Genomic DNA, 27,626 nt, shown 5'->3' on the forward strand with positions numbered 1-27,626 from the left:
AACCTTTGATCTAGAACCTTCTTGACTTGAGTTTGTTGAAATAAAAAAGCTCTAGTCTTTTGTTATGATGGACAGCCAGTCCTTGGAATGTGCTAAAGACCTTCTTTAGTCAGAATTAGAGTTCATCTGCTGTACAATTAATTAAATGTATCTGTATTTTCACTATTTTAGTATGCTCTTCTAGGCTGTTAGAAGAAATCCAAAGTGGTGCCATCCCACAGAGGCACAAAATCACTTTTTCAGACTTTGTCTTCCACTCTTCCACGTTGGTGGAAAGACGTTCTGAACTCCACTCGAGCAGCTGATTCTCTAGCTACTTTCAAGAAACATCTGAAGACGCATCTCTTATGTGAGCACTTGACCCAATCCTACTAATGCACTACAGGGTTCCCGCTGTTGGGCCTCATGTATTCAGATAGAAGACAAAGGCAGGCCTAACACAGTCGTAAAACCTAACTCAGGCCCACATACCAAGTCATAAATTTTACTGATAAAAATCGCGCCAAAATCAAACAAAGGGAGTCCAAAACAGACTACAAATCCCATGAAGCTTTGCTCACTAAAGGATCAAACTCTCAACTCCTATTGGATGAGGCACACGACAGAACGCACCTCAACTATGACATCATCAGGGGTAGAAATACCTCTGAAATGCTTCCGGGATTTACTTCCAGCAACTTTGCTCACTGTGCGTAGACGCAGCTCATCGCTGCTCTCAAGTGTAGCCTTGAGAGCAGCGAAGTAACGTACGACTTGAAACTGTGGCCATACAATCTCCATCTCGCTGGACAAGTTGAGATTACTCTGTGTTCCACCGAACACTCTAACGGATCCGAAGGAGACCGCTGAGCAATCCGCATCTTCATCCGTTTAACTGCAGAAGTGAAGAGATTAAAGATTTCTCTTCCATCTTCAATCAAGTCAACGTCGCTGATTTCTCCACCAGCCCGCCGAGAATCGGCAGCCGTACCGCCTGCCGACAGAGCGAGGAAACGGCCTCCCATCATCACCCGAGCCACGAGGAACCGAGTCAGAGTTAAAGGACGGATGAACACACATTCTGCACCCTCATGCGATTCAAGTAAGAGGTTTACGTCTGGGAAGAGATAGAATATTATAGTGTGTTATTCTTGTGTATCAAGGTTATTGCTTGTACAGTTTATGGACCGGCATGTCCGCTCATTGCTAATACTCAGGGTATTAATTATCACGAATGAGATTTGCTGTATTGTAGTCCAACCACATTGGACTGTTGTGCATTTCCGCCATCGCGGGCGAGACTGGCAAACTGAGTTTATCCATTAAAGAATCAAAGACCGCGGGACGGTTTACGAGCTGTCCACCGCGTCTCTGAGTGATAAACTAACAGCTGCTTTCTCTCCCACGATCGCGAAACCGGCTTTGGGGCCGTCACTTAATTCTCTCGCGTGACATACTCTCCACGAGAGTCACGTCCGCCATTTTGTGCGCGTCCCTCCTTACACACACACACACTGTCACACACACACCTTATGTGTTATAGGATTATTTTGATTTCCATATCTAATCATATCACTGTTTAGTTTGTAGTTGTAAGTCGGAAGTTTATTGACTGCATTGTATTAATTATTAATTGATATTACTGCATAAATAAACTTTGTTTATATTACAAAGAGAAGTGTTTTGGTTTGTTTTGCATACACCTGTGTCATGCTGACGGGATGTCAGTGCTCGGATTCAAGCCTTCATTCATTGTTTTTTTTCCTGAAAATCGATATTCTTCGGATGTCGATTTTCCTAAGAAAACAATCTAATATTGAGACTGTTTTACTATCTGGTTATTAGTCCCTGATTCCAGGGTGGTGCCCCATCAATGTTAATCCTTATTAATATTCTATTGATTTTTGATAATTGATAATTATCTTTGATGATTGTTGAATTTGAATGGTCAATAAGCTAGTGTTAATATTAATTAATGTTTCATCGATGTTAACAATTAACGATTATCTTTGATAATTGTTGATTTAAAGGATTAAAAAAGCTAACATTGATTCTCATCAATGTTCTATTGATTTTAATAATTAATAATTATCTTTGATAATTATTAATTATTGCTAATAACCAAACCCGCTCCTAAACGTAGCACACTACATTTACTGGAGCCCCATATGAGGTTTTAATTGAATATGATTCAATTAATTAATTTAAATATGAATTAATAACTAAAGAAATAATTATTAATTATTTCTGATAGTAACACTGATCTAAACAACCAGTAAAGCCCTAAACTCTGCTTGGAGACAGCGCTTCCTTTCCACTGTCCAACAAAGCAGACAAAGAGCTGCTCAGAGACTCTAAAGCTCTGCGTGTGATCCAAATAGATGCGTAAAGCGCACACCGGACACAGCAATGTCAGGGGCAGCACTTGCAGGTTCACCACATGATCCCTAAATGGGTTTGTGGGAACCTTGGGCACATAGCCCTGTTGGGGTCTCAGGATCACGTGAGAGTAGCACAGACCAAACTCCAGGCACGTTTCGTTAACAGAGAACGCTTACAGGTCTCCTACCCTCTTGATGGAAGTGAGCGCAGTCAGGAGGGCAGTCTTTAAAGAGAATGCCTTAAGCTCAGCTGACTGCAGGGGCTCAAAGGGGGCTCCCCATAGACCCTGAAGAACTACAGAGAGGTCCCATGAGGTAATGAGGTGCGGTCTGGAGGGATTCAACCTCCTGGCACCTCTCAGGAACCTGATGATCAGGTCATGCTTCCCTAAGGACTTACCATCCACTGTGTTGTGGTGTGCCGCTATAGCGGCTACATACACCTTCAAGGTGGAGGGGGACAGCCACCCTTCCAACATCTCCTGCAGGAAGGAAAGCACCGACCTGACTGCGCATCTCTGGGGGTCTTTGCGTCAGGAAGAACACAACTTAGTGAACAGACGCCACTTCAAGGCATACAGGCGCCTCGTAGAGGGGGCCTTAGCTTGAGTGATTGTGTCTACCACCACGGGTGGTAGGCCACTTAAGTCTTCCACGTCCTGTCCAGGGGCCAGACATGGAGATTCCAGAGGACAGGGTCTGTGCAAGTATGCTCACTGGGGGAAACATATATTTGCATAGTGCAGGGGGCCAGCTGTGTGCCAGCGCGTCTATACCGAGAGGTGCCTCAGTCAGGGCATACTAGAGTGGGCAGTGGGAGGATTCTCTGGAAGCGAACAGGTCTACCTGTGCCTGCACGAATCGACTCCAAATCAGCTGGACCACCTCAGGGTGGAGTCTCCACTCTCTCCTGAGGGTAACCTGTCATGACTGCGTGTCCGCTGCAGTGTTGAGGTCGCCCGGGATGTGAGTAGCTCACAGCGACTTGAGGTGCTGCTGACTCCAGAGGAGGAGACGGCGGGCGAGTTGTGACATACAATGGGAGCATAAACCGCCTTGACAGTTGATGTATGCCACCATTGCCGTGTTGTCTGTCCGAACTAACACATGCTTGCCCTGGATCAACGGCTGAAACCTCCACAGGGCGAGCAGAATTGCTAACAACTTGAGGCACTTGGCTCATCCAGGAGCCGGCGGCTGCGTGCCCATTGCATACAGCACCCCAGCCCATTTTGGAGGCGTCTGTCGTAACCATGATGCGCCTGGAGACCTGCTCTAGGGGAATGCCTACCCGTAGAAATGTGAGGTCGGTCCAAGGGCTGAAGAGGCCGTGACAGACCGGCGTGATGACCATGTGATGTGTCCCACGGTGCCATGCCCATCTCGGAACTCGAGTCTGGAGCCAGTGCTGAAGCGGTCTCATATGCATCAACCCGAGCGGAGTGGCCACCGCTGAGGATGCCATATGCCCCAGGAGCCTCTGAAACAGTTTCAGTGGAACCGCTGTCTTCTGTCTGCACACCTTCAAACAGGTCAGCACCGACTGTGCGCACTCGTTCGTGAGGCGTGCCATCATCTACTGAGTCCAACTCCAAGCTGAGAAAAGAGATGCTCTTAACCGGGAGGAGCATGCTCTTCTCCCAGTTGACCCAAAGCCCTAGTTGGCTGAGGTGCGAGAGCACCAGGTCCCTGTGCGCACACAACACATCCTGAGAGTGAGCTAGGATTAGCCACTCATCGAGATAGTTGAGGATGCGAATGCCCACTTCCCTTAACGGGGCAAGGGCTGCCTCTGCAACCTTCGTGAAGACGTGAGGGGACAAGGACAGGCCAAAAGGGAGGACCTTGTACTGATACACCCAACCCTCGAATGCAAACCGCATTTCAGCGTGCAAGGTAGCGGTGTTCTCGCCCTTCACCGAGGTGAAGTGGATGCTGCTGAACCTGGGCGGACACCTGGCGAACTGAATCGCATAGCCAAGTTGGACAATCCGGACCAGCCATCGCGACGGGTTGGAAAGCGCAAGCAATGTGTCCAAGCTCCGGGCGAGGGGGACCAAGGGGACAATCTCGTCGGGTGGGGCCTTGCGGTGGGGCGGAGCCTGAGGTGTCACGACATGCTGTGGCCGTGCTGAGTTCAGGGACATCGAAGCACTTACCTGGCTCCTTGTGACCACCCCTGGAACAGCCTAGGACGGGGGAGGAAGAGGCTTGTCCTCGTGACCCGTGGAGACCGTCACATCAGGGGCGGATTTGTGCCACAGCTGGGCGCATAGGGTCGGGGAGAACGCCGCTGGAGCGCCAAACCTGCCGAAATGGAAGGTGGACGGCGGTCGTGATAATGGCCGTACGCACCGGGTATGTGATCCAGGGAACAAGGAAACTGCTCTTTTGCTGAATTCTTGGGTACCGCAACCACTTGGGCATGCGGTGAAATTAAATGAAAAGGTAACAAAAGATTCTCCTCCTGGCCCTCCACCGGGGATGGAGTGGTCTGCTTACCAGCTCCAGAGCAGCGGGTTTCCTCGTCCCTGGGTCGCCCATCTCAGGGGCGCTTCTAAACCTTTCTCGGGTTCTTGGCGGGCTGCGGCGGAGCTGGTGCAGTCACCGCAGGAAGACGCCCTTGGCGATGAGCAGACGGGGTGCGGGATCTTGAGCCGTGCCGGGGCAGGATGTGTCAGATAGCTTCCGTCTGCTGCTTCACCGCCGAAAACTGCTGGGCAAAGTCCTCGACGGTGTTGCCGAACAGGCCAACCTGGGAAATTGGGGTGCCAAGGAACCGTGCCTTGTCAGCCTCTCCCATCTCGACCAGGTTGAGCCAAAGGTGGCGTTCCTGGACCACCAAGATGGACATCGCCCGCCCGAGAGACCGCGCTGTGACCTTCATCACCCGGAGGGCGAGGTCGGTCGCCGAGCGCAGTTCCTGCATCAATCCCAGGGCGGAACTACCCTCGTGCAGTTCCTTTAGCGCCTTGGCTTGGTGGACTTGCAGGAGAGCCATGGTGTGCAGGGTTGAGGCAGCTTGTCCAGCGGCACCGTAGACCTTGGCCGTCAGGGACAACGTAAACCTACAGGTCTTGGACGGGAGCTTCGGGCGCCTGCGCCAGGTGGTGGCGCTCTGCGGGCATAGGTGCACCGTGAGCACCTTATCCACCGGGGGGATCGCTGAATGCCCCTTGGCTGCCCCACCATCAAGGGTAGTGAGGGCGGGGGAGCTGAAAGATCGGGACCGGGCAGTAAAAGGTGCCTCTCACGACCTTCTCAGCTCCTCGTACACTTCCGGGAAGAAAGGAACTGGGGCGGGGCGTGGCTGTGAGCAGCGTCGCGAGCCCAGGAACCAATCATCGAGCTGCGAGGGCTCAGGAGAGAGTGGAGGGTTCCACTCTAGCCCGACGCTCGCGGCTGCCCGGGAAAGCATGTCCGTCATCTTCGCGTCAGCCTGTGACTGGGCGACCGTACCCGAGGGGGGGGGGCCCAGCTGAGGCTTCCGTGTCCGACTGGATGAGTCCGCTCTCCGATGCTGCGTTCGAGAGCTCATTACCTTCGCGGGCTCCGAACAAGAGGTCGAACTCGCCGTGAGATGAGCCGGTGGACTCATCTGGAAGCCTGATCCTGGCAAACGAGCGTGCTGGGGAATGGGAGGTCCGTGGGAGGATACCCGGTGGAGGTGGTCCCATTGAGGTCCCCAAATCGCCCCCAGTGCTAGCCGCGCTGGCCTCATATCCGTAGGTAGAAGGACCGAGGCGGGGAGCCGCTGGGGTGGCTTGCTTTCTTACGAAGGCAAGCCGCGGCCACAACATTGCCATGATCATGTTCTCGCAATGAGTACATGACCCATCCACGAACGCTGTCTCCACGTGGGTAGCGCCCAGACACGAAAGACAGCGATCGTGACCGTCAGAAGGCGAGAGATAACGACCACAACCAGGAATAACACACAAACAGCAAGGCATCTTTACATTTACATTTACATTTATGCATTTAGAAGACACTTTTATCCAAAGCGACTTACAGTGTACTTATTACAGGGACAATACCTCCGGAGCAACCTGGAGTTAAGTGCCTTGCTCAAGGACACAATGGTGGTGGCTGTGGGGATCTAACCAGCAACCTTCTGATTACCAGTTATGTGCTTTAGCCCACTACGCCACTACCATCTCAAAAAGACATTCCGTGTATGCCGTTCTTTTAGAGAAATATACTCTTTTTTACAGAATATACGCTTTTATTTCTGCCGAAGCGCCCAGGGGCGTTCTCTGCAGTGCACCAGTGCAGAGGGGGAGAAGCCGCTGAAATGCGCTGTCAGATCCAGCAGAGGTGAATGAACAGCCGTGAGAATTCAGCTCAGTGAGCATCGACCATTCGCTCCGAAGAGAAAATCTGAATGAGTGGTTGCATACCAGCTCCTTTTATACCCCTATTGTCAGGGGAGTGGTATGCAAATACCACTCGCCAGTTTTCACTGGCCTTTTTTCAAAGACCAGAGGTGTTTCGGGCTCCCAAGAGTGACCCCTAGTGTCACTACATCGACACAACTTCGAGTGAGTGACAGATAGGGAACTTGCTTTTTTTATTGTCTTTCTGCAGCTTTTTTATCCTTTACATATTTTCACACTTATGTAAAGATTTGAGTATGTGTATTTTTTCCATGAGGGTTGCAATTTTTGTTGGCAAATGTATGACATCTAAGTGTTTTAATCCTACAGTGTTGTGGAAAAGTATTTGCCCCCATCCTGATTTCTTCTGTTTTTGTGTATATCTCATACTAAATTGTTTCAAAAATTCAAACACAATCTAACATAAAACAAAGGCAGTTTGAGTAAACACAAAATACAGTTTTTAAATGACAATGTTATTTATTGAAGCAAAAAAGTTTTCCAGTACCAACTGGGCCTGTGTGAAAACGTATTTGCCCTTACTTACTAAATCTCCAAATCTATGGAACTGCATTCATAATGGGGTTCAGCTGGACTAGACACACCCAGGCCTGATTACTGCCAGCCATGTTCAATCAAATCAACACATAAACAGAACTTTGGCTAAAGTTGGCTAAAAGGTCTTACCCAGTAGCACACTATGCCAAGGTTGAAAGAAATGCCAGAAATTATGAGGAAAAAGGTGATTGAAATACATCAGTCTGGGAAGGGTTACAAAGATATTTCAAAGGCTCTGTGATTTCAAAGAACTTCAGTGAGAGCCATTCTCTTTAAATGGAGCACACTTGGCACAGTAGTGAACCTTTCCCGAAGTGGCTGACCTTCCAAAATTCCTCCAAGAGCACAGCAACCACTCATCCAGGAAGTCACAAAAAATCCAAGGACAACATCCAAGGAACTGCAGGCCTCTCTTGCATCAATAAATGTCACAGTTCATGACACTATCAGATAGACACTGGCCAAAAATGCCATCCATGGAAGAGTGGTGAGGTGAAAACCACTGCAAACCCAGAAGAACATTAAGGCTTGCCTGAATTTGGCCAAAACACCTTGATGATCCTCAAAGCTTTTGGGAGAATGTTCTGTGGACTGATGAGTCGAAAGTGGAACTGTTTGGAAGACAGGGGTCCTGTTACATCTGGCATAAATCAAGCACAGAGTTCCACAAAAAGAACATCATACCTCTGGACAAGCATGGTGGTGGTAGTGTGATGGTGTTGGGATGCTTTGCTGCTTCAGGGCCAGGCGACTTGCAATAATTGAGGGAAACATGAATTCTACTCTCTAGCAGAAAATCCTAAAGGAGACCATCTGGTCATCAGTTCGTGAGTTGAAGCTCAAGTGCAACTGGGTTATGCAGCAAGACAATGATCCAAAGCATAGGAGTAAGTCAACACCTGAATGGCTCAAAAGAAGCAAAATTAACATTTTGGAGTGACCTAGTCAAAGTCCTGACTTGAACCCGATTAAAATGCTGTGGAAGGACCTTAAACGGGCAGTTCATGCTCAAAAACCCTCCAATGTGGCTGAACTAAAGCAGTTCTGCAAAGAAGAGTGGGCCAAAATTCCACCACAGTGTTGTGAAAGACTGATCTCAGGTTATCAGAAGCAGGGGTGGAAAGAGTACTGAAAAATAATATTCAAGTAAAATTACTGTTACTTCTTTAAAAAATGTAGTTTGAGTAGAGTAAAAGTACCTGTCCTAAAAACTACTCAAGTAAGAGTAAAAGAGTAGCTCATTTAAAAGTACTCATGAGTAGTGAGAATTGAGAACTGAGCTGTGAAAGCTATGCCCCTTTATATTAAAAACTCTATGCTGCAATTTAAAAATGTAGCACACATACTGTAATTTACATTCCCTTTTATGGCTGTTTGCCAGAAAGAATAAAAAATATAGGTATTTTATAGGTGTTTGTGACTAACAACTTTTAAAATACATCACTTTTCTATGATACTGTAAACACTACATGATTCTGATGGAAAAAATAAAAAGGGCGACATGATTTTAGAAATGAAAAGATGAAAAAGTTATTTTCAATACAATGATCCCCATTTTATATCATAATGTATGAAACAATGTATGAAGCATCATGTCCCGCACAATAAACGGGGTAGAGCATTTGTTTGGTACAGGGGCCACATCATGCTTCAAAGGAATATTTCACACAAAAATGAAAATTCTCTCATCATTTAGTCACCCTTATGCCATCCCGGATGTGTAGGACTTTCTTTCTTCAGCAGAACACAAATTAAGATTTTAAGAAGAAAATCTCAGCACTTTTGGTCCATACAATGCAAATGAATGTGTGCCAAACATTTGAAGCTCCAAAAATCACACAAGTCAACATAAAAGTAGCCTAATCCATGTGACTCCAGTGGTTAAATCCATGTCTTCAGAAGAGATATGATAGGTTGGAATAGATCAATACAGATCAATATTTAAGTCAATTTTATTATAAATTCTCCTCCCTGCACAGTCAATCTCCACTTTAACTTTCACTTTCTTGTTTTGTTTTTGGTGATTCACATTCTTCATGCATATCGCCATCTACTGGGCAGTGAGAATAATTTCTAGCAAAAATGGACTTTAATATTAATCTTTTCCCACCCACACCTATCATATCACTTCTGAAGACATGGATTTAATCACTGGAGTCATTGGATAACTTTTGTGCTGCCTTTATGTGCTTTTTGGAGTGTCAAAATTTTGGCATCCATTCACTTGTATTGTATGGACCTACAGAGCTCAAATATTCTTCTAAAAATCGTAATTTTTGTTCTGCCAAAGAAAGAAAGTCATACACATCTGGGATGGCATGAGGGTGAGTAAATGATGAGATTTTTCATTTTTGAGTGAACTATTTCTTTAAGTAGCATATGGGGGGGGGGTGTGTCACATTGTCCTCCTTTTGAGATACAATGTTCCACATTGATTTAGTTCTTGTATCTTTTAAGACCAGCAATAGTTGTGTTTTCATTCTAATGCATGATAATCAAGTTTGTGACTGATGGAATGTTTAATGGCCTTTTTAAGACTTACTAGACATTGCTCTATTCGGTTACATGTACACTTCAAGTCTTTTTGTCCCACTGTTTATGTTCACTTTAGACCAAACTGACTGCGTTTACATTAATGCCTCACCAAGATGGGCACTGGCGGAATTATGAAGTGTATTTGACCATTTAGGCACAAACATTAGCCGCCTGTCAATCAAACAGCACGCAACCAGTGATTGTCTTGCTATCGCGATTGATGTAATGAACACCCCTGGTCTAGATGTAGAACATAGGCTAAGTATAGAAAATTACTCAAAAGTTTATCATCGATATCGAGGACATCTCTTCTTCTTTTTTTTTTCAGATAAACATCAAGATTGTATTATCACCCAGCCCTATTGATAACACTGCCTTAATCTCTCACAGAAACCCAATAATCTTAGTGATAGATGGCTAATTTACAGGCTACATTATAGACACACAGAATCTAGTAAGCAGAAATATGAAACTTACCTCGATATGTTTCTTAAAATTAGAGGCAGGATTAATGCTGATATCTGGCTTGAGCAAGTTAAACTCACAAGACACAATCAAGCAATTGGCCTTTTTCACTGTGAAAAGCCCTTTCAGGTGCGGCCGAGATGTTCAGGTGTTGATAATGTATTTGAGGCATCCTCCACATGCAGTTAGCACCTGATCTACAGCTGCCATTCAAGTTTTTTACATGTGATTTGATTTGACGTGAGTCACAAGACTCTCCCTAGCCAATCATGTTGATAGATAAAAATAAAATCAGGACAGGGAAGTAGCGAACACAGACTGTGGGAAAATAGCACACTGAAAGTACAGTTACAGCACTTAAAATGTACTCAAGTAAAAGTATAAAAATTTTAAACTACTTAAAAAAGTACAGTTCCTGGGAAAAACTACTTTATTACAGTAACGTGAGTATCTGTAATTCGTTACTTTACACCCCTGATCAAAAACGTTTGGTTGCAGTTTTTGCTGCTAAAGTTGGCACAACCAGCAAGTTTAAGGGGGCAGTTAGTTTTTCACATGGGTGATATAGGTGTTGGATAACTTTTTGAATAAAAAAAATAAAAAGATATATATATCTGAAAACTGTATTTTGTGTTTACTCAGGTTGTTATATCTCATTTGAAGATCTAAAACAATTTAATATGAAAAATACACAAAAACAGAAGAAATCAGGATGGGGGCAAATACTTTTAAACAGCACTGTATATAATACCTGAATTAAACCTGAATAAAAAATGTTAAAAAAATTCTACACCTTTGCTTTTTTTGCCACTTATTTGACAAAATATGAAAATATTACATTACATATGGGGCTTATAATGTTAAGGCTGTTATTTGGCTGACATCTGAAGATTCCGAGTTCTGGTGCGGCAGCGTCAAATTGTTTGGCTGATGTCTGGGGATTCTGGAACAGTTGTGGGCCAATTACAGCTGCAGGCTGTGGGGACAGGATAAGTGTGGATGAGTTTTGGGCTCTTTCTGGGGTGGATACGGCTTACATTCGGTAAGTGGCTTTTTGGCCAATTTTGGACCATAATTCCACACAGTATGTGGGCCAAACTCGCAAGCGAATGCAGCCAGATCTGGGCCAAGAAAATGTTCCTATCTGGGATGTGCTTCTGAAACGTCTTAGTGCAATGACCTATTTCTCAGGAAATTAGCAAATTGCACTTTGCGCCACTTCATTAACATACAATACACCCAGAGTATGCATGTGGACACCCACTGAAAGCGCAAACACTCCCACCCACTCCCACTTGCACTTTGCGCTGGCACGAAAATTGCTCTTAGAATTAGCGCTCTCACAAAAATTAGAGAAGATGTAGCGCACGGTCGTTGCACATTGCGCTGCACGTAGCTTGGTCAAATATAGAGTGCCACTGAAACTCACAAACTCACATTTAGGTCAGGCACCATTCTGGTATCAAACGCCCACTTTTCACCATCCAATCAATTCTCTATGAATAAAATCATGTCCTGCCTAAATGTTTGTTCTTGTTGAATATCCTGTTTCATTTGGAAATACCTCACGTTATGGAACTAAAATGGCTTGTGGCTGCCGTTTCATGTAGACTTTAAACACACACTCTCTGCTCTCTTATGAGGTCGTCCTTAAACACACAAACATTGCATACTACTCCCTCAACAGAGAAGTCAAACACACACATACATGTTCATTGTATAGTCTGTCCTATATCCTTTTCAGTGGTTTGTATGACTTTATGCTGAGTTGTCATTGGGCTCCCTCAGAGGCCTGTGTCTCTCCTCCTCACCTCTCTACACAAAAACAATGTCACATTCAGCAAACTGCCACACTGTGACTGTTTTGTACTATAGATTCACACACATTGGTGCACTGTGGGTACACATCTACACACGTACATTTACACACAGGCACTCATGCACATACAGATGTATACACACACACAGATGCTGCAATTTAGGGACACACTTTCGTACACGTTTTTGAAACCAGTGCCAGTTTCTTCGTTTCATTCCATTCACATGCAAATGTGGTTCAGATAAAGGAAAAGAAAGGACAACTTCCATGGGAGCTTTCTGAATGGCTATTTCTACCCCATATTAACAAGATTTTAACTTGTATGATCAACATGCAAAACAGAGATATTTCTGTGAGAATGCAGGGAGAAGGGATGTTAACGAGGGCTGATTTTGGAATAGGTAGTATTAGATGTAAGTGGGGTCTATTAAATATAACCCTATACTGTATAATCCGATTACATTCAATTACAGTCAAACCTTGGCCCGGTCTGGCTAGACTACGAACACAAAGAGAAAGAAACAAGTGAGAATTTATGAGAGAAACAGTAAAAAGATACACGAGGAGATGCACGTACAGGAAAGACTAATAGATGTATGAGATGGGAGTTGCAGTCAGAGATTGACAAAAGATGAGAAGATGAATAAAGAGTGAACACTGGGACTTAAGAGGCTGATAGCTTGGGCCCTCGATGGGGTAGCCACTGGGGCCGTAACTAGATCCACGACCTGCGTGTCAGCACCAGGAACTGGGCTGCTTTGTGCTTCTAATGAGACGTGCTGGCACGATCTCATACACAAATTCCAGCCAAAGAGAGAAAATGTACAAAGGATGGGATGAAGAGATTGGAAAAGCCACATTAGGAGAAAGAAAGTGATGGGAGAGAGAGCAGGCGTGTAATAGAGGGAAAACGAGATGGAGAGAGGAAAAGACATATGAAGACATGCATGCCAACTTATCTGCCAATAATAGAAAACCCAAGTTCCTGTAAACATGGCTCCTCCTATTTACTCCCCCCATTTATTACATTTTTTACAATTCACAATAAAAAATTTTGTTTACTGCAGGCAGAATGTGAAATCAGCTTCTGTCCTTTCACCTCTAAAAATTCAATTAAACTTTGGCAGTTTTTCCTACTAAAGTCTTTTATAATTCCCAAACTCCAATCCTGACGTCAGAGCTCTGATCTTTACCCTTAAAACTGTTCTTCATTAAAACTGAACTTATCCCAATATACTTCCGGGATACTTTGTTCAGGGTTAAAAAGAAGTTCTAAACAGCCGAGCAACGGTATACTGTATCAGCACACCTAAGACATTCAATCTAAAGATTATCTAACAAATGTTCAACTTGGAGCTACCTCAACAAAAAGCTAGTGTCAAAATAAGCCTGGTCTAATAACTGCAAGGTTGAGTAAAAGCTAAAATGACAAATAGCTTCTGACGTAGTGGTGTTTATTAGTGGTGCTTGCTACGGCACTATTATTCTTCCTCAAACATAGGGTTTGTCGAGTATTGCTTTTCTATGTGATCACACTTATGATTTTTGCCTGGCGGAAGATAAAACAGGCAACAACAACAAAAAAATCTGACAGACTTGCATTGACTTGGGGGTGGGCTCTTTTGACTTGGGAAACCTAGCAACTAGGGCTGGGCGATATGTATTGTGGTGACGATATAAATTGTCAACCGATAGAGATTTTGCTATGCCGTGTATATCACGATATGTAAATATACATGTGCGCAGCATGGGCTTATCTATCAGTGGGCAGGGCTTCACATGTGACTGAGAGAATTGGTGTTCCGGCATTGAAAATTTTTCTGCGGCTGGCCAAGCAAATGTAATGACCCTCATCAAGAAGTGTTTATTTTCATTGGAGATTTTACATGTGTTTTATTTTCTTTGTCGCACTGCTTTGAGAAGATCTTAAGTTTCTTGCACAAAGTTTATAATAATAATAATATTGGTCAACAACATTTTAAACTGAAATGTGGCATACTGTTATATTTAGCATTTTGGTAAGGTTGATTTTTTTTAAAACAAGTGGATTTTATTTATTTACTTTGACATCGTTTGTCTTGCTCCAAATAAAGAGGAAGTAGTTTTAATTTATAAAGTATTTAATTCACTGACTGGAGTTCCAAAAATATGCATTACAATAGGGTTAATTAAAATAAAAAACAAATGTTTATTGATTTTCCAGAAAACTTTTTCTATATTGTAATATATATCATTATCGTGATATACAATTACTCATATCGTGGTATAAGATTTTGGTCATATCGCCCACCCCTACTAGTAACCAACACCCAGAACACAATAGCAATATTCTAGCAACAGTCCAGCAACCACATAGGACACCTTAACAATGACAATATAACACGATTAAAACCACTCAAAACACCTTAGCAACCGCATAGCAGATCTGTCAACCACCTATACATCTTAACATTCTGGTGGCAAGTTTTGCACAGGCAAGTACCACTCTAAAAATCTAGTTCACGTTTACCCTCATGATTAATAAAGTAGAGGCAAAATGGAAACATAAATTGAGCCACTTTGGCCAGCCAGGTGTGCTTGATTCAGGTGTGAAATGTCAGTTGAAACAGGGCACCAATATGTGCTCGAAGTGCCAGATCTTACTGAACCTTCTGCCTGTAGCATGACCTCAACGCTGAAACAGAGCTTCTCTTGTGTCTTTGACACCTCTCCCCACACTGCTGTTTCACATTTCTCCCATGCAGCATCTCTATCCTCATTGCAACTCTTCTGGAGCCAAAAAGCTGCTACCCAACCACGATGTCTCTCTTCTCAGGTGTTCCCAACTGACAGTCTTCATCCGCCATCTCAGTCAACACCACCTCGGCACTCCAGTGCAAATGCAATAAAGTTAAGGTTTTGGCACAGACTAACATTTTTAAATTTTACAACATTCACAAAAAAAGTGTAACACATAAACCTGTAGCATAAAGCGTGAATTTCCATGCTGGTCCAAGCAGTTAGTGCTGGTTTGGTGCTGGTGGAACTGATGGACCAGTACAGCTATGTTGTTCACCGCAAAAAATGCTGGTTAACCAATATGGTCTTTCTGGAGAAGCTGGTTGACCAAGGAAGGCTAGCTGGTTAAGCTACTTAAGAAGTCTGGTAGGGATACCAGCATACCAGCATCCAAAGACAACATATAGCATGTTGGTGGCAAGAAATGCTGGTCATTTTGAGGTTGTCTGGTAGTTCAAGCTCAGGGCTTGTAACCAGAAGGTTGTTGGCTCAATCCTTGTAAGGAACAGTTCATGAATCATATGAACCACACAAACTGGATGAGAGGATTCTAGAGTAAGGGTTTCAAAATGGAGTCAATAAACAAAGGTTCACCTACCCATCTAATCAACCAATTAACTGTAGAATATAAAAGCCGCTGCTTACCGCTTCCTGGTGACAATCATTTCGGCATTCTTCAACATCCCCATCTCCATCCCTTTTTCAAAGAGGTCCTGCCCTATAAACCATCTAAATCCATTCACTAGTCCCAAGTGGGGGGGGGGGGGGGGGTAAATTAATGCTCGATTCAAGACTCATCATTGAGCCCCTCCTTTGTGGACAGCAATCCACATACATTTACCTACATTACTCAAAGATTATATGGGCAGGCAAACTCGTGAACCGTATTTTAGAATTTCTTTTCAACGTAACCTGAATTCAGAACTCATTTTATAATATCCCTTCTAGTTCTCCCAGGCTTCCATACCTTTAGCTGCCCAGGCTCGCAGTGGGCTGTTGTCATCTATCACATGGTAGAAAGTGAGGGGCAGGATGAGGAAGGGGCTGTCAGTGGACGTGTCAACTTGAAAGGTTACATTCCTCTGGTCCAGACGCACTGTCTCCCCCTCTTTAGTTAAGGACGTCTGCAGCAGCTTACCTGTTACCTGAGGAATTAAAGACATAATGACTTGCACATGTGTGATAGAGATGAAAGTGAACATGAGTATGTGCCAACATGTCATTACATTAATTGCATTGCTAAATAATTTATGTTCTGTTTGACTACAAAAAACAGTATGCAATGAGATGATGCATTGTGCTCACCATTATGTGATTAGAATTCAACAAAGATGTGTTTACCTGGCAGCCTAGAAGCAGGCTCTTACGCATGTTAGCTACACGGATCATGAGACAAGGTCGTCCCTCATGATTGGCGACCACCGCATGCTGACTGAACTTCACTGTCTCACCACGTTTCTTCGGCCGAGCTACCTACACATAACAGAATAAAGATGTAAATCTTACTACATCAATTTTACAGCTCATGAAAAAGAAATAAACAGTATGCATCCAACCTGATTCAGATCTAGTCCTTAATCCAATTTAATGGTGCAATAGTATAGTTGTTATTTAAAACCAAAATTAAGCAACTGTTCCCCCGGATTTTGCGAGTTTTACCTTGGCAAGGAAAGTTCCAGTAATGAAGATCTCCATCACCATGGTGATGACAAGCTGGACAATTAGCAGGATGATGGCGAGTGGACATTCCTCAGTGATGCAGCGAAAGCCGTAGCCAATGGTAGTTTGTGATTCCAGGGAGAAAAGGAACGCCCCTGTCAGAGTTTGGACCTGCATTACGCATGGAGTGTGGTTGGATGGAGGGTCAAACTCTGGTGAAAACAGAACCAGAAAGATGGGAATAATTGCAATAACATATTTACATTTTTGCTATTTTTATTTATGTAACATCTCAGATTCAAATGTGGCCTTTAAAAATGTAGAATGAAGTGTTTCAAAAATATCTGCCTCCTCCCTCACCTAGCAAATCTCCATGCACAAGTGCCACCAAGTACCACAGCACTCCAAAGACAAACCAGGTGCCAGCGAAGGTGGCTGAAAACAGGAAAAGCTTGTAGCGCCACTGCATGTCCAGAAAGGTCGTCCACAGGTCACGCAAGTAAAGTGTCCCTCGGCCACTGACATGTTCGATACGAACATTGCTCCGGCCATCTTTTGAAAGCACCCGTCGACGACGTCTTAATGCAGCAGGTCCATTTCCTGTAGAAGCCCCACCTCCTCCACCCAGCAGTGGCTTCAGAACATCTGTCTGTGTCTGGGAGTGGCAGACTTTCTGTGGGGAGGGGCTACGGGAGGAAGGGGGCGTGGCCGAGGTCATAGCTGGTAGGAAAGAAAATGCACATGTTCTAAATTAACCGGTGATAGTCCACAGCCAGAATGTTTGTTATTTTAAAAAGTAACACGAATAATCAGTGCAGTGTTCTTGCAGCTCCATAGCTGTTAAGCACTCATTGATGTTCTAACTGTAATGTTTGCAAAATTTCTATGGTGTTTATAAGCCGCCTTGCCTAAATTTACATACCTTTATACAAACAGATGTTCAGACCTTCTGTAAGGCAGTGATTAGTTTATAACATAAACCAATGCAGTTAATGCAGTTTCTAAGTACACAACAAGATTTCTCTATGCAAAACTCAGGTTAAAGCTTTAAGTATTCTAGACATGTAAGATACAAAGTGTAAACAGGTTAATGAAGTTTAATTTTCAGTCAGACTAGATACATGCTAATCTGTTCCCTCTAATAAAGTAGGTTGAGGTACTTCTGCAGTATAAAGCAGCTGCTAATACTGTAACTCATAAAAGTGTTGCTCTCACAAAATGGTTAAACAGGGTTTTAGAATTCCTCTGGAAAGCAAAGAGATAAGTCACTGTATATGTTGTATGCTTTATATGTTCCCATATTAGGAAGTTCCCAGAAACTGGATTAATATAATTTCTGCCTTTGATCGGTTTTGGATTGTTGCTCCAAACATTGTCGGTTTTATCTCTTATAGCATCAACTTTTTCCTCACAAACTGTAAAATGTCAATCTAGAAGGCATCTTTTCATTCCACAAAATCTTCCACGAAATTCCTAACCTTAAGTATGAGCAATAGTGATGCTTTACCTGATTATGTCATGTGGGACTCATACACTCTAGTTTATGTTACAGAAACTTGCTTCTTACATAAAAATAAAGGTATTTATTTTAAGACATTTGTATCATAACATATTTTAGAGAGTTTATTCATTGAAGTGACATTAATTTGCTTAGCCTCGATATTGATACATCGATTATTGATTGCATGATTAGGGTTTTTTATCAATATATTTTTGAGGCATTGATATATTAACATATTAAGCCGACGTTTAAATTAGAAGCCTATTTTGTGTGCTTACCAGTTTTATGTTACAGAAACTTGCTTCTGAAATAAAAATAAAGGTTTTTGAATAAAAAAACTGATCCAGCCGTTCAAGGTTTCGTGTGAGAAACCTGTCACCTTATCGTGATCAGAAAAACGTATTTCTTTTAAGACATTTGTATCATAACATATTTTTGAGAGTTTATTCATTGGAGTGTCGTTCATTTGCTTAGCCTCAATAATGATACATCGATTATTGATGGCATGGTTAGGGTTATTTTATCAATATATTTTTGAGGCATTGATATTTTAACATATTAAGCCAACATTTAAATTAGAAGCCTAATCTGTGTGCTTTCCAGTTCACTGTCAGTTGGCCTTCTGTTTAATGCAGTCTGGCGTAATAGCTTTGGGAGACCACAAGGGGGTGATATAAAATGTTCTGTACTTAATACTGAAGCCAGTCGCACACCGGATGAGAAGCGCTGCGTCACAAATAAGACAAGGCACAGGTATCACACACAGGACGCAGGAAACACCATACACACAAAAGTTACTAAGGTTTTTGAACTTCTTCAAGAATGAACAAAGTGATGTTGATGAGTTTGCAGATTAGTGTATGAACCTGGTGTAACTGGGCAAACTGAACAATTAGAAATGGCAAAGTTAATTATGCTTTTTATTATTATGTTTATTATTATCTCTGTTTGTTGCCTTGAATAGGTTTCATTCAAGCTGTCAAACAACAAAAAGGCATACTTGTAACTGAAAATACATTGTGCAGGCTATATGAAAGATACAATACAATACACAATATATCATCCAGTGATGGCTAGAGTAAATAATCTATGTCCTGTGATAATGATTTGGGTCAAATTTAATAGAGAACTATGCAAGTTGCACTTTGTGGTGCTGCATTTGAGCGAATTCGAATTCTAGAACGCGCCATTTCATCCACCAGATGCGTCCGGTGTGCGACCCCTTTTATGTTACCGTGCCACTCACACTTTACCAAAGTTGTGTTGAGAAATATGTTTAAAGATACAAAGACTATTGTGCAATGAGCAGCCCTATTTATATCTGAAAAAATGCAGCTACAGATTGATAATTATCGGAAAAATGTTCTGATTATCGATACATGAAAAAGGCATCGATCCCAAGTCTAAAAAACTTCCATGGTGTTTAAACATAAGGTGTTGTAGGAGGTTGCCAGGTAGTTGCTATGCAGTTTTAGGTGTTCTGAGTGTTATTTTTAGTGCATTGTTATGTGGTTGCTAGTGTGTTCTGAGTGGATGCTAGGGCGTTGTTTAGTGGTTGCTTACTCGTCCAAGTCAAAAGGTTATGACATCAGCTGTTTTATCGTCTGCCGGGCGACAACCATAAGTATGATTTTTGCTTAGAAAAGTAATACCACACCTCTCTGCAACAACTCACTTTTTTTGTCGAAATCCCTAACCTTAAGTATGAGCAATAATGATGCTTTACTTGATTATGTCACGTGGTACTCATACACTCTAGTTTATGTTACAGAAACTTGCTTCTGACATAAAAATAAAGGTTTTTGAATAAAAAAACTGATCCAGCCATTCAGGTTTAGTGTGAGAAACCTGTCACCTTATCGTGTTCAGAATAACTAGGTCACCTCGTAGCATTTTGAAAGAAATGGCACATTGGAGGAGAGAGCTAGAGCACTAAAAGATGTATATCGTTAAAGCAAAGAGAGCCACAGTTACGGACACACAAGCTACTCTCAGCAGTACCTAAAAAAACAACTTCTCTGAGTGAAAGTAGCTTTCACAGCGATCTTTATCGCAGTCATGTGAGCGCATCCTTCCCTCCTGAGATTTATGTATGCCAGGATGAGGTACAGAGCTGGGTTTGGGGGCCCGACCCTGGTGGTCCGTTAGTGTTTTTTCAACTCTACATTCAGACCCTCCAGCTGCCCAAGCACATTAAATGTCCTTCATTCACAGTGAAGCAGTTGCCCTTTCTCATTTAAAGGCTGGTCATCAATGCTGACCAACTCTCATGTCATGCTTAGTTGGTGCGGGTAAGCAGTGACAAGGGTGACTTATTCACCATCCAAAAATACAAAAAAGGAGAATGGATCTTGGAAATGAGGCTTGGAATGAATCAGTGATGAAAAGAAAAACACAAGGTTTTTCCGTATTCTCTACATTCTTCTGTTACATTGAAGATGGCATTTCTCATCCTTTCATTTTTAAGCTTTATAGAGTAAAGAACATCAAGGTGCTGCTTGGAGAGTTTTTCAAATGACAGAACCTTCATGGCTTATGTGTCCACTTTTCTTTTCTCTTGTTCATTTACTTCAGTTATGTCCCCTCACCATTTCATAGTGATCAAAGTAAACCGAATCTTTCTACAAACTTTTTCTTCTGTGCATCTATGAATATACACTCTTAAATTTATGTTGTGGATCCAAGCTTATATAACGGAATATACTAAAAGTAAACATGAAATCAGCATATTTACTTTCTTACAGTAATGCACATTTTGGGTTTTATTGTGCATGATTTATCTATGCATGTTATTCCAAAGACAAAACATGTAAGTCTTTGTCATCTTTTATCAAAATGTAATAGCTCACTCTGCCACTGAATCTATTTAAAAAAAAAGACTAAATTCAATTCAATTTTTTAAAAAAATGTGTTATTGTTGTTGAATATCCTTTTTCACATACATCAGTTGGTGGAAGTAAAATGAGTTGTAAACTGGGTTCATGCTGACTTAAAAAATTAAGGTTCCAATAGAACCAACAGTGGTTTTACAGCTTGATGCCACTTGATCTTTGGAATCTTTGTTGAAAGAACCCAGAAACCAAAACACTGATCTGAAGAACCAACAATGAAACATAAAAAACTTTTACATCTCCATGTATAGTAAATTCAAGAACCTTATGCAGCAAAATATATAAGTGGTAAAAAGAAGGCTGTGTGCTGAACGTAAAGTGGTCCGAACAAACATTGAATGACCTTTATTTTAAAAAAAGATCACAGAGTTCTGAGGTTTCACAGAACTGTTGAGGTTGTGCATAAGTAAACAGGCAATGAAATTAAAGGGAGAGCAAGTCTCCTGCTTCTCAGAGGTTTCTCCTGAGAATGAGAGCCACGTGTCTCCTCTAAAGTTTCAGGGGGATCGCAACAATGTTTCAAACTGTGCTCAGATTTGCCAAGATACTGAAGTCTGCAGTCAAAAGTCAGAGTCCACAATATGAACTCAAACATTTCCCATTGAATAACCCCAAGCTATGCTATCTCCCACTCAAAGGCCTATTCACACCAAATTCATGACAAATTTGCGAAAGGAACTGCAGACGAGAGGTCTATTCACACCGAGACAACGAGGTGCATCTTTAAGCATTCAGCTGTCAATGCATGAGATTAATATATTTAATGCTATTAAAGGAATAGTTCACCCAAAAAAGAAAGTTCTTTTATCATTTTACTCATAATATATTATCATATCCCTAATGTGTATGACTTTCCTTCTTCTGCTGAATAAATGAAAATTTTTGGTAGAATATCTCAGCTCTGTTGTTCCATAAAATGCAAGTGAATGGGTATCATTTCACACCTATCATATCACTTCAGAAGTATAAGTATTTAAGTCCTTTTTTTCTATCAATCTCCACTTTCACTTTCTTTTGTTTTTGGCGATTCGCATTCTTCATTCATATTGCCACCTACTGGGCAGGGTTTCTCACCCACACCTATCATATCGCTTCTGAAGTAATGGATTTAACCACCAGAGTCATATGGATTACTTTTATGCTGCCTTTATGTGCTTTTTGGAACTTAAAATGTTTGTACCCATTCATTTGCATTGTTAGGACCTACTAAGCTGAAATATTCTTCTAAAAATCTTTGTTCAGCATGAGGGTGAGTAAATGATCAGAGAATTGTTTTATTTTTGGGTGAACAATCCCTTTAAGGCAGTTATTTACCTAATTTAGCATAAGTGTTTTATTAGGTACTTTCCATATTTTTTATGCATTTAGAGGAATATAGAATCTCTGTTTTTTGTGCAAGTGAGATGAGTAAAGAGTGCTGTTGCATGCATCCCATGTCTTCTGTCTTTTTTGTATTTTTTTTTATTCCCTTTTCTCCCAATGTTGGAATGCCCAATTCCCACTACTTTAGTAGGTCCTCATGGTGTCGCATCAGTTACTCACCTCAATCCGGGTGGCAGAGGACAAGTCTCAGTTGCCTCCACTTCTGAGACCGTCAATCCACACATCTTATCACGTGGCTCGCTGTGCATGACACCGCATGTGGAGGCTCATGCTAAACTCTGCGATCCATGCACAACTTACCACGTGCCCCATTGAGAGCGAGAACCACTAATTGCGACCACGAGGAGGTTACTCCTTATGTGACACTACCCTCCCTAGCAACAGGGTCCATTTGGTTGCTTAGGAGACCTGGCTGGAGTCACTCAGCACACCCTGGATCGAACTCACGACTCCAGGGGTGGTAGTCAGCGTCAATATTCGCTGAGCTACCCAGGCCCCCTACCCATGTCTTCTGTCTTAATATTTATGCATGTATTTTGCTATGAGTATATTCCAAACGGTATATTCCAGCATCTCTTTTTTAATGCCTGGATAATATAACACAATGTACATTTAGTAAAACTGGTATAGCATAAAATATGATGCATAACATTTAAAATAACAGAAAAAAAGACACAGCCTCATGGTCTTTATTTAATTATTGCATATTTGTATTGAATTCAGGGTTTCTTGTGCGTGTTGAGAAAAAGAGCACCATTACAGGAATACTTTGTTATTTTATCCATGCAATAAAAATAGCAGTGGGTTTCGGCAATTTTTTTGTCTACACTCACTGTAAAGTACTGCATGTAAAGAGTCTTTTTATGCAATATTTCAAGCTTAATAAAAACGAATTGCCAAACCTCACTGCTATTTTTAATGCCTGGGTAATATTACAGGCACAGTAATGTACATATTAAATCATGTATATTAAGACAAAATACCAGTTATATTATATAATACGAGGTATCAGCACATTACATAAATATTCTCATAAAGAATGTGTTTACAGCTTCTATATTATTTATTTACTGCATATTTGCATTGAATTGTGCGTGAGATGAGTAAAAGAGCACAGTACCTGTTTTTGCTAATATCTCTATACTCTTACCCTATTTCAACAATTGTCTAGTTTGTGTCTATTTTTATTGCTCCAAAGGAACTGTAAAATGTATAGATTATATTTTCCACTAGGGAGGATATAAGTCATTCATACAATCATTGTTTCTTATGAACCCACACAAACAAAAGAGGTGCTATCTCAGGGAGGTTACATTAGGAATTGCTTTTAAGGGTGAATTTATTCATTCAGGACATTCTGTTCCTCTGCATTCCTCTCGTTGTATTCTTGTTTAAAAGTCTAAATAGTAGTTTTGTCTCACTCAGCTTCTGCCTTTTGGAGCAAATAAAATAAATAAAGTAAATGAATGAGTACCAGGGAGATCTGATACGCTCTCCCCTCTTTGACCTCTTTCACTCTCTCTCTCTAGTGCTGGACTCACACTGAGAGAATGAATAGGTATCTGTCTGGATCCCTGTGCTCTGCATACTAACTCTGGATGAGAGGGAGGAGGCGGTCCCTCGCCAAGGCACGTGTTATAATCCGAGTGTACACACAGCTGACCCTTGAACTCCAGCGAGTATGCACCCACATGCATGTACACATACAGTATAGACACTATTCAAAAGTTTAGACACACTTGACTGAATTCATGTTTTTAAAAGGTCAAAAAGTTTTATGTTTAAATGCTTGTTATTAGTTTTGTGGACAAATATAAATTTACAAAACTATTTATTTATTTATTTACATAAATGATTTGGACTAGAGAGTCAATGGGAGGGCTGGCTACTTTGAAGAAGCTTAAATGTAAGACAGTTCTGGGATTTTTAATGATTACTAAATGAAGAAATGAAGGCTGTCGTGACAAGTGTTTTATAGAGTGCCTACGCAGAGTTTACAAATTGTCTTGTTTTTTTTCTGCACTTTTCTTCTTACTTTCTCTCTTCCCTCAATCTATTTCTCCCTCACTCAGTGTCCTGTATACACAAGAATCCTTTTGTTTGGAGAGGAGATGAAAGAGACAAAAGCCACCATTGAAAAATACAACACTGCATGTATGTGTGTAAGAGAGAGAGAGAGAGTAAGTGAGAGTGAGTGAGAGAAAGGAAAGAATGACATCAAGAGATGGACAGAAAACAGACCAATATTAAAACTCGCTCATTAGTATTCTGCGGTTGTGAGAACCTTTATTTTCCTCTGTTCACCAGATCCAATGCAATTCTAACAGTCTCCAAACTCCACACAAATTAACGCTGACCACTCAAGTATACTTGACTTCTTTGATCTACTGCAAAGTGTTGTGGAAATCGCTCCACGAACAATTAGAGTCACTTAAAAGAGTGACAATCAGCATTTTGTCATTCTGCCTATGTTATAGGATAGTTATGTCTATTTATGCATTCTTACTGAATGGATAGATGCCTTTTCTCTTTGGCTGTGTTAATAGGTCAGAAAAAACAGGTTGAAATAGATGAGAGAAAATAAGCAGCATAATATATATATATATATATATATATATATATATATATATATATATATATATATATATATATATATAAAAAGAGTCATAGGAGGAAATCCAAGAACTTCCTCTGTCTTTGCCAGTTCTTATGTTTGCCAGATAGAGCCGTGGGGAGCATATCAGATCAGTCAAATCAGAAAATAGCCACACAATGTTGTGTTTCAGTCAAAGTGAATGAAATTGTTGTAGAAGCAGTTGGCTATTGTTCAACTGAGTTACATTTTCTTTTGAAAGGTGTTGGGATTTTTGAAGTTCAAAAACAGTTGTATATCTCTGAAATAAATGATGATGATGATTTTTAAGCTTTTTTTTTTCATGATAAAAGAAATTCTATAAGATCAAACTATTATCATTAGGGTACAATGGGGCTAAAGGCACCCCAAAAGAGGTGCTATCTCAGGGAACAAAGGCACATTTGATTTTATTTTCTTCCAAAACACTAAACAGCAACAAGAACTACCACAGCACTTTCCTAAACACCTGTGTGTTACCATACACTGCAAAATATTCCTGACCTATAAGATCATTGTTTGCCGTGTCTAAAGTTTGATTTTAAGGTAATTTGATCTAATATTTTATAAATTTTAAAATCTTGCAAATGTATGTAGCTAATGAAAATCCCCGAAATTATCACATTTATTTTGAGCAAAAATACTTATTTGTCATTTTCAGTTTTGTTCATGGTGAATATATCAAAAGTTTTTTAATAACTTTCCAATAAGTGAAAAGATAGTATTTGGGGTAAAAAACCCCCCTGTTGCAGGGGCTAAAGGCCCCTATAAAACACATTGCTTTTCTTAAGTGGGAGGAATAGATTCATTATGAAGAATGTTCAAAAGGGGCTCACACTGACTGATCCAATCACACTGGAGATTAATTTGTTTATAGAATATTTGAGATGTTATTAAATGCTAAATGCGATTGAAATAAACAGGACATTGTTAACCCTTATCTGAAGTAGTTACCTTGAATAAGGACTATCTTGTTACTCAAAAAAGCATCTTGCTATCTCAAAGGTATTTGCGTAAGTTGACAAATTCAAATATCTATATATACATGATATCACTATAACCTTGCTGGGTGTGGTGTAAAAGCCACCTTTTTTAAAAATAATAATAATAATAATAATAATTTTAATCAAAACAACCTTCTGTTATTATTATTTTTTTCAAACAAATTTTGTTGTTTAATCATTAATTAATAAAAATAAATGTATATTTCCAATCTTGATACACTTTGTGACCAGAAAAAATTCAAATTTTCCTTAAGGTGTGTCTTTAGACCCGTTGTACCCTACGTGCGTAACAAAAAGTGGCAGTGGCAGGTTCACTGTCAAGTTTCACTCCAAAATAATTGGTTTCCCTTATTTGTTCCTTACATGATTGTTATGATCACTAAACATCATTAAACTCAGAGTGACACATGATATTGGTTCAATTTAATTAAAAGTCAAAAGTAGGACATTGATGCAGTTGAATGCAATCTTCATAGTATAACTCAATATTCAACCAATTCTACTATGATCATACAACACTAAAGCTTATTTTCTTTGTAATAATATTTTACAATTCTATACATTTCACAATATTAAGTTGTTTTTTTTTTTTATACACCTGCTCATACACTGATGCCCCGTCATATGAGCAACAGTTGGCAACCTTTGCAAAGATCTTCTACTCATGGAGTAATTCCACTTATTTTTGAGCATGAGAAAAAATTATGATGGTTATTTAAAAATGGCATAGATTTATCAAGATAATAACTGCTCACTGTTTTGTTTCTGCATTAGGTTATTTTTTGAATGAACACGATCGAAACAAATTACTGTCAGGCCTCACGAGTGCAGGTTTCAATATCTATTTTTAAGGTTTTGTTCAGCACTTACCTTTCACTTTGGACTTGAATGACGAGCTCTCTATGTGCAATTCAGAAACGTTCACTCCTACAGTATTTCCCAATTTCAGGAAACATCGGATGAGAATTTAGGGCTCAGAAAGCGTTAAGAACGGAGAGATGCGCGTTTCTGACAACTTTGTCAACATCGTTCGCGTAAGAAGTTGGACAAGAACTCTCCGTGGAGTTCTTAGACTTCCACATGTTTATCATCTAAATAAACAAAATAACAACAAATTATAAGGTTAAAAAAACGTATACTCATATATATATATATATATATATATGATATGTTATATCAAAACTGGTCAAAGTTGACAAACTGTATATAATAGGCTCAATCCGAACAATAAGTTAAGTGTCAGTCGGTGCCGGTCCCTGTCGCACATTACCGATTTATTATGCAATGCCCTCCTCTCTCTCTCTCTCTCTCTCTCTCTCTCTCTCTCTCTCTCAATGGTTAAGTTTTGTCTGTAGCTCTGACTTAAATGTTTCTACTCTCATATCAACCTAGCCTTTCATTGTGGATGAAAATACGTACATGCAGCGTCTCAGCACTACTTAATTCATGAATTCAGTGGCCCCTCCGCTCCTCCTTCCCACCCCCTGTGTGTCCTTCTGTAAACAGAGCCCTCCGCTGTTCAGCCTTTGTAAACTTTTTCTACTTGATGTAAATGTCTAAATGAAAAACAGAACTGTATGTTGCTATATTGTTCGTAGGACACATGCGTTATTGATAAATGCGACCTCTGTTACTAGAGTTCTTTACCGGTTTCCCCCCTCTCTT

The 27,626-nt window shown here is 41.1% G+C and overlaps 1 protein-coding gene across 2 annotated transcripts in view; it reads right to left on the reverse strand.

The window, feature by feature from the left end:
- kcnj10a (potassium inwardly rectifying channel subfamily J member 10a) overlaps positions 1-27,324 on the reverse strand; it is a 66,017-nt gene extending 38,693 nt beyond the window's left edge. Inside the window, exons 1-6 of one of the 2 annotated variants that reach the window (XM_051719041.1) lie at positions 27,163-27,231; positions 26,832-27,052; positions 16,911-17,270; positions 16,551-16,762; positions 16,233-16,364; positions 15,859-16,036 (exon numbers count right to left, since the gene is read on the reverse strand). In XM_051719041.1, coding sequence (XP_051575001.1) covers positions 15,859-16,036; positions 16,233-16,364; positions 16,551-16,762; positions 16,911-17,268 — 880 coding nt within the window. In that variant the 5' untranslated portion in view covers positions 17,269-17,270; positions 26,832-27,052; positions 27,163-27,231. Of the gene's footprint in view, positions 1-15,858; positions 16,037-16,232; positions 16,365-16,550; positions 16,763-16,910; positions 17,271-26,831 lie in introns of both variants that reach the window. The other variant, XM_051719033.1, reaches the window with a different exon arrangement.
- Positions 27,325-27,626: the final 302 nt, after the last annotated feature.

Source organism: Myxocyprinus asiaticus, chromosome 2 (genome assembly GCF_019703515.2).
Source record: "Myxocyprinus asiaticus isolate MX2 ecotype Aquarium Trade chromosome 2, UBuf_Myxa_2, whole genome shotgun sequence".
NCBI classification, from domain to species: Eukaryota; Metazoa; Chordata; class Actinopteri; order Cypriniformes; family Catostomidae; genus Myxocyprinus; species Myxocyprinus asiaticus.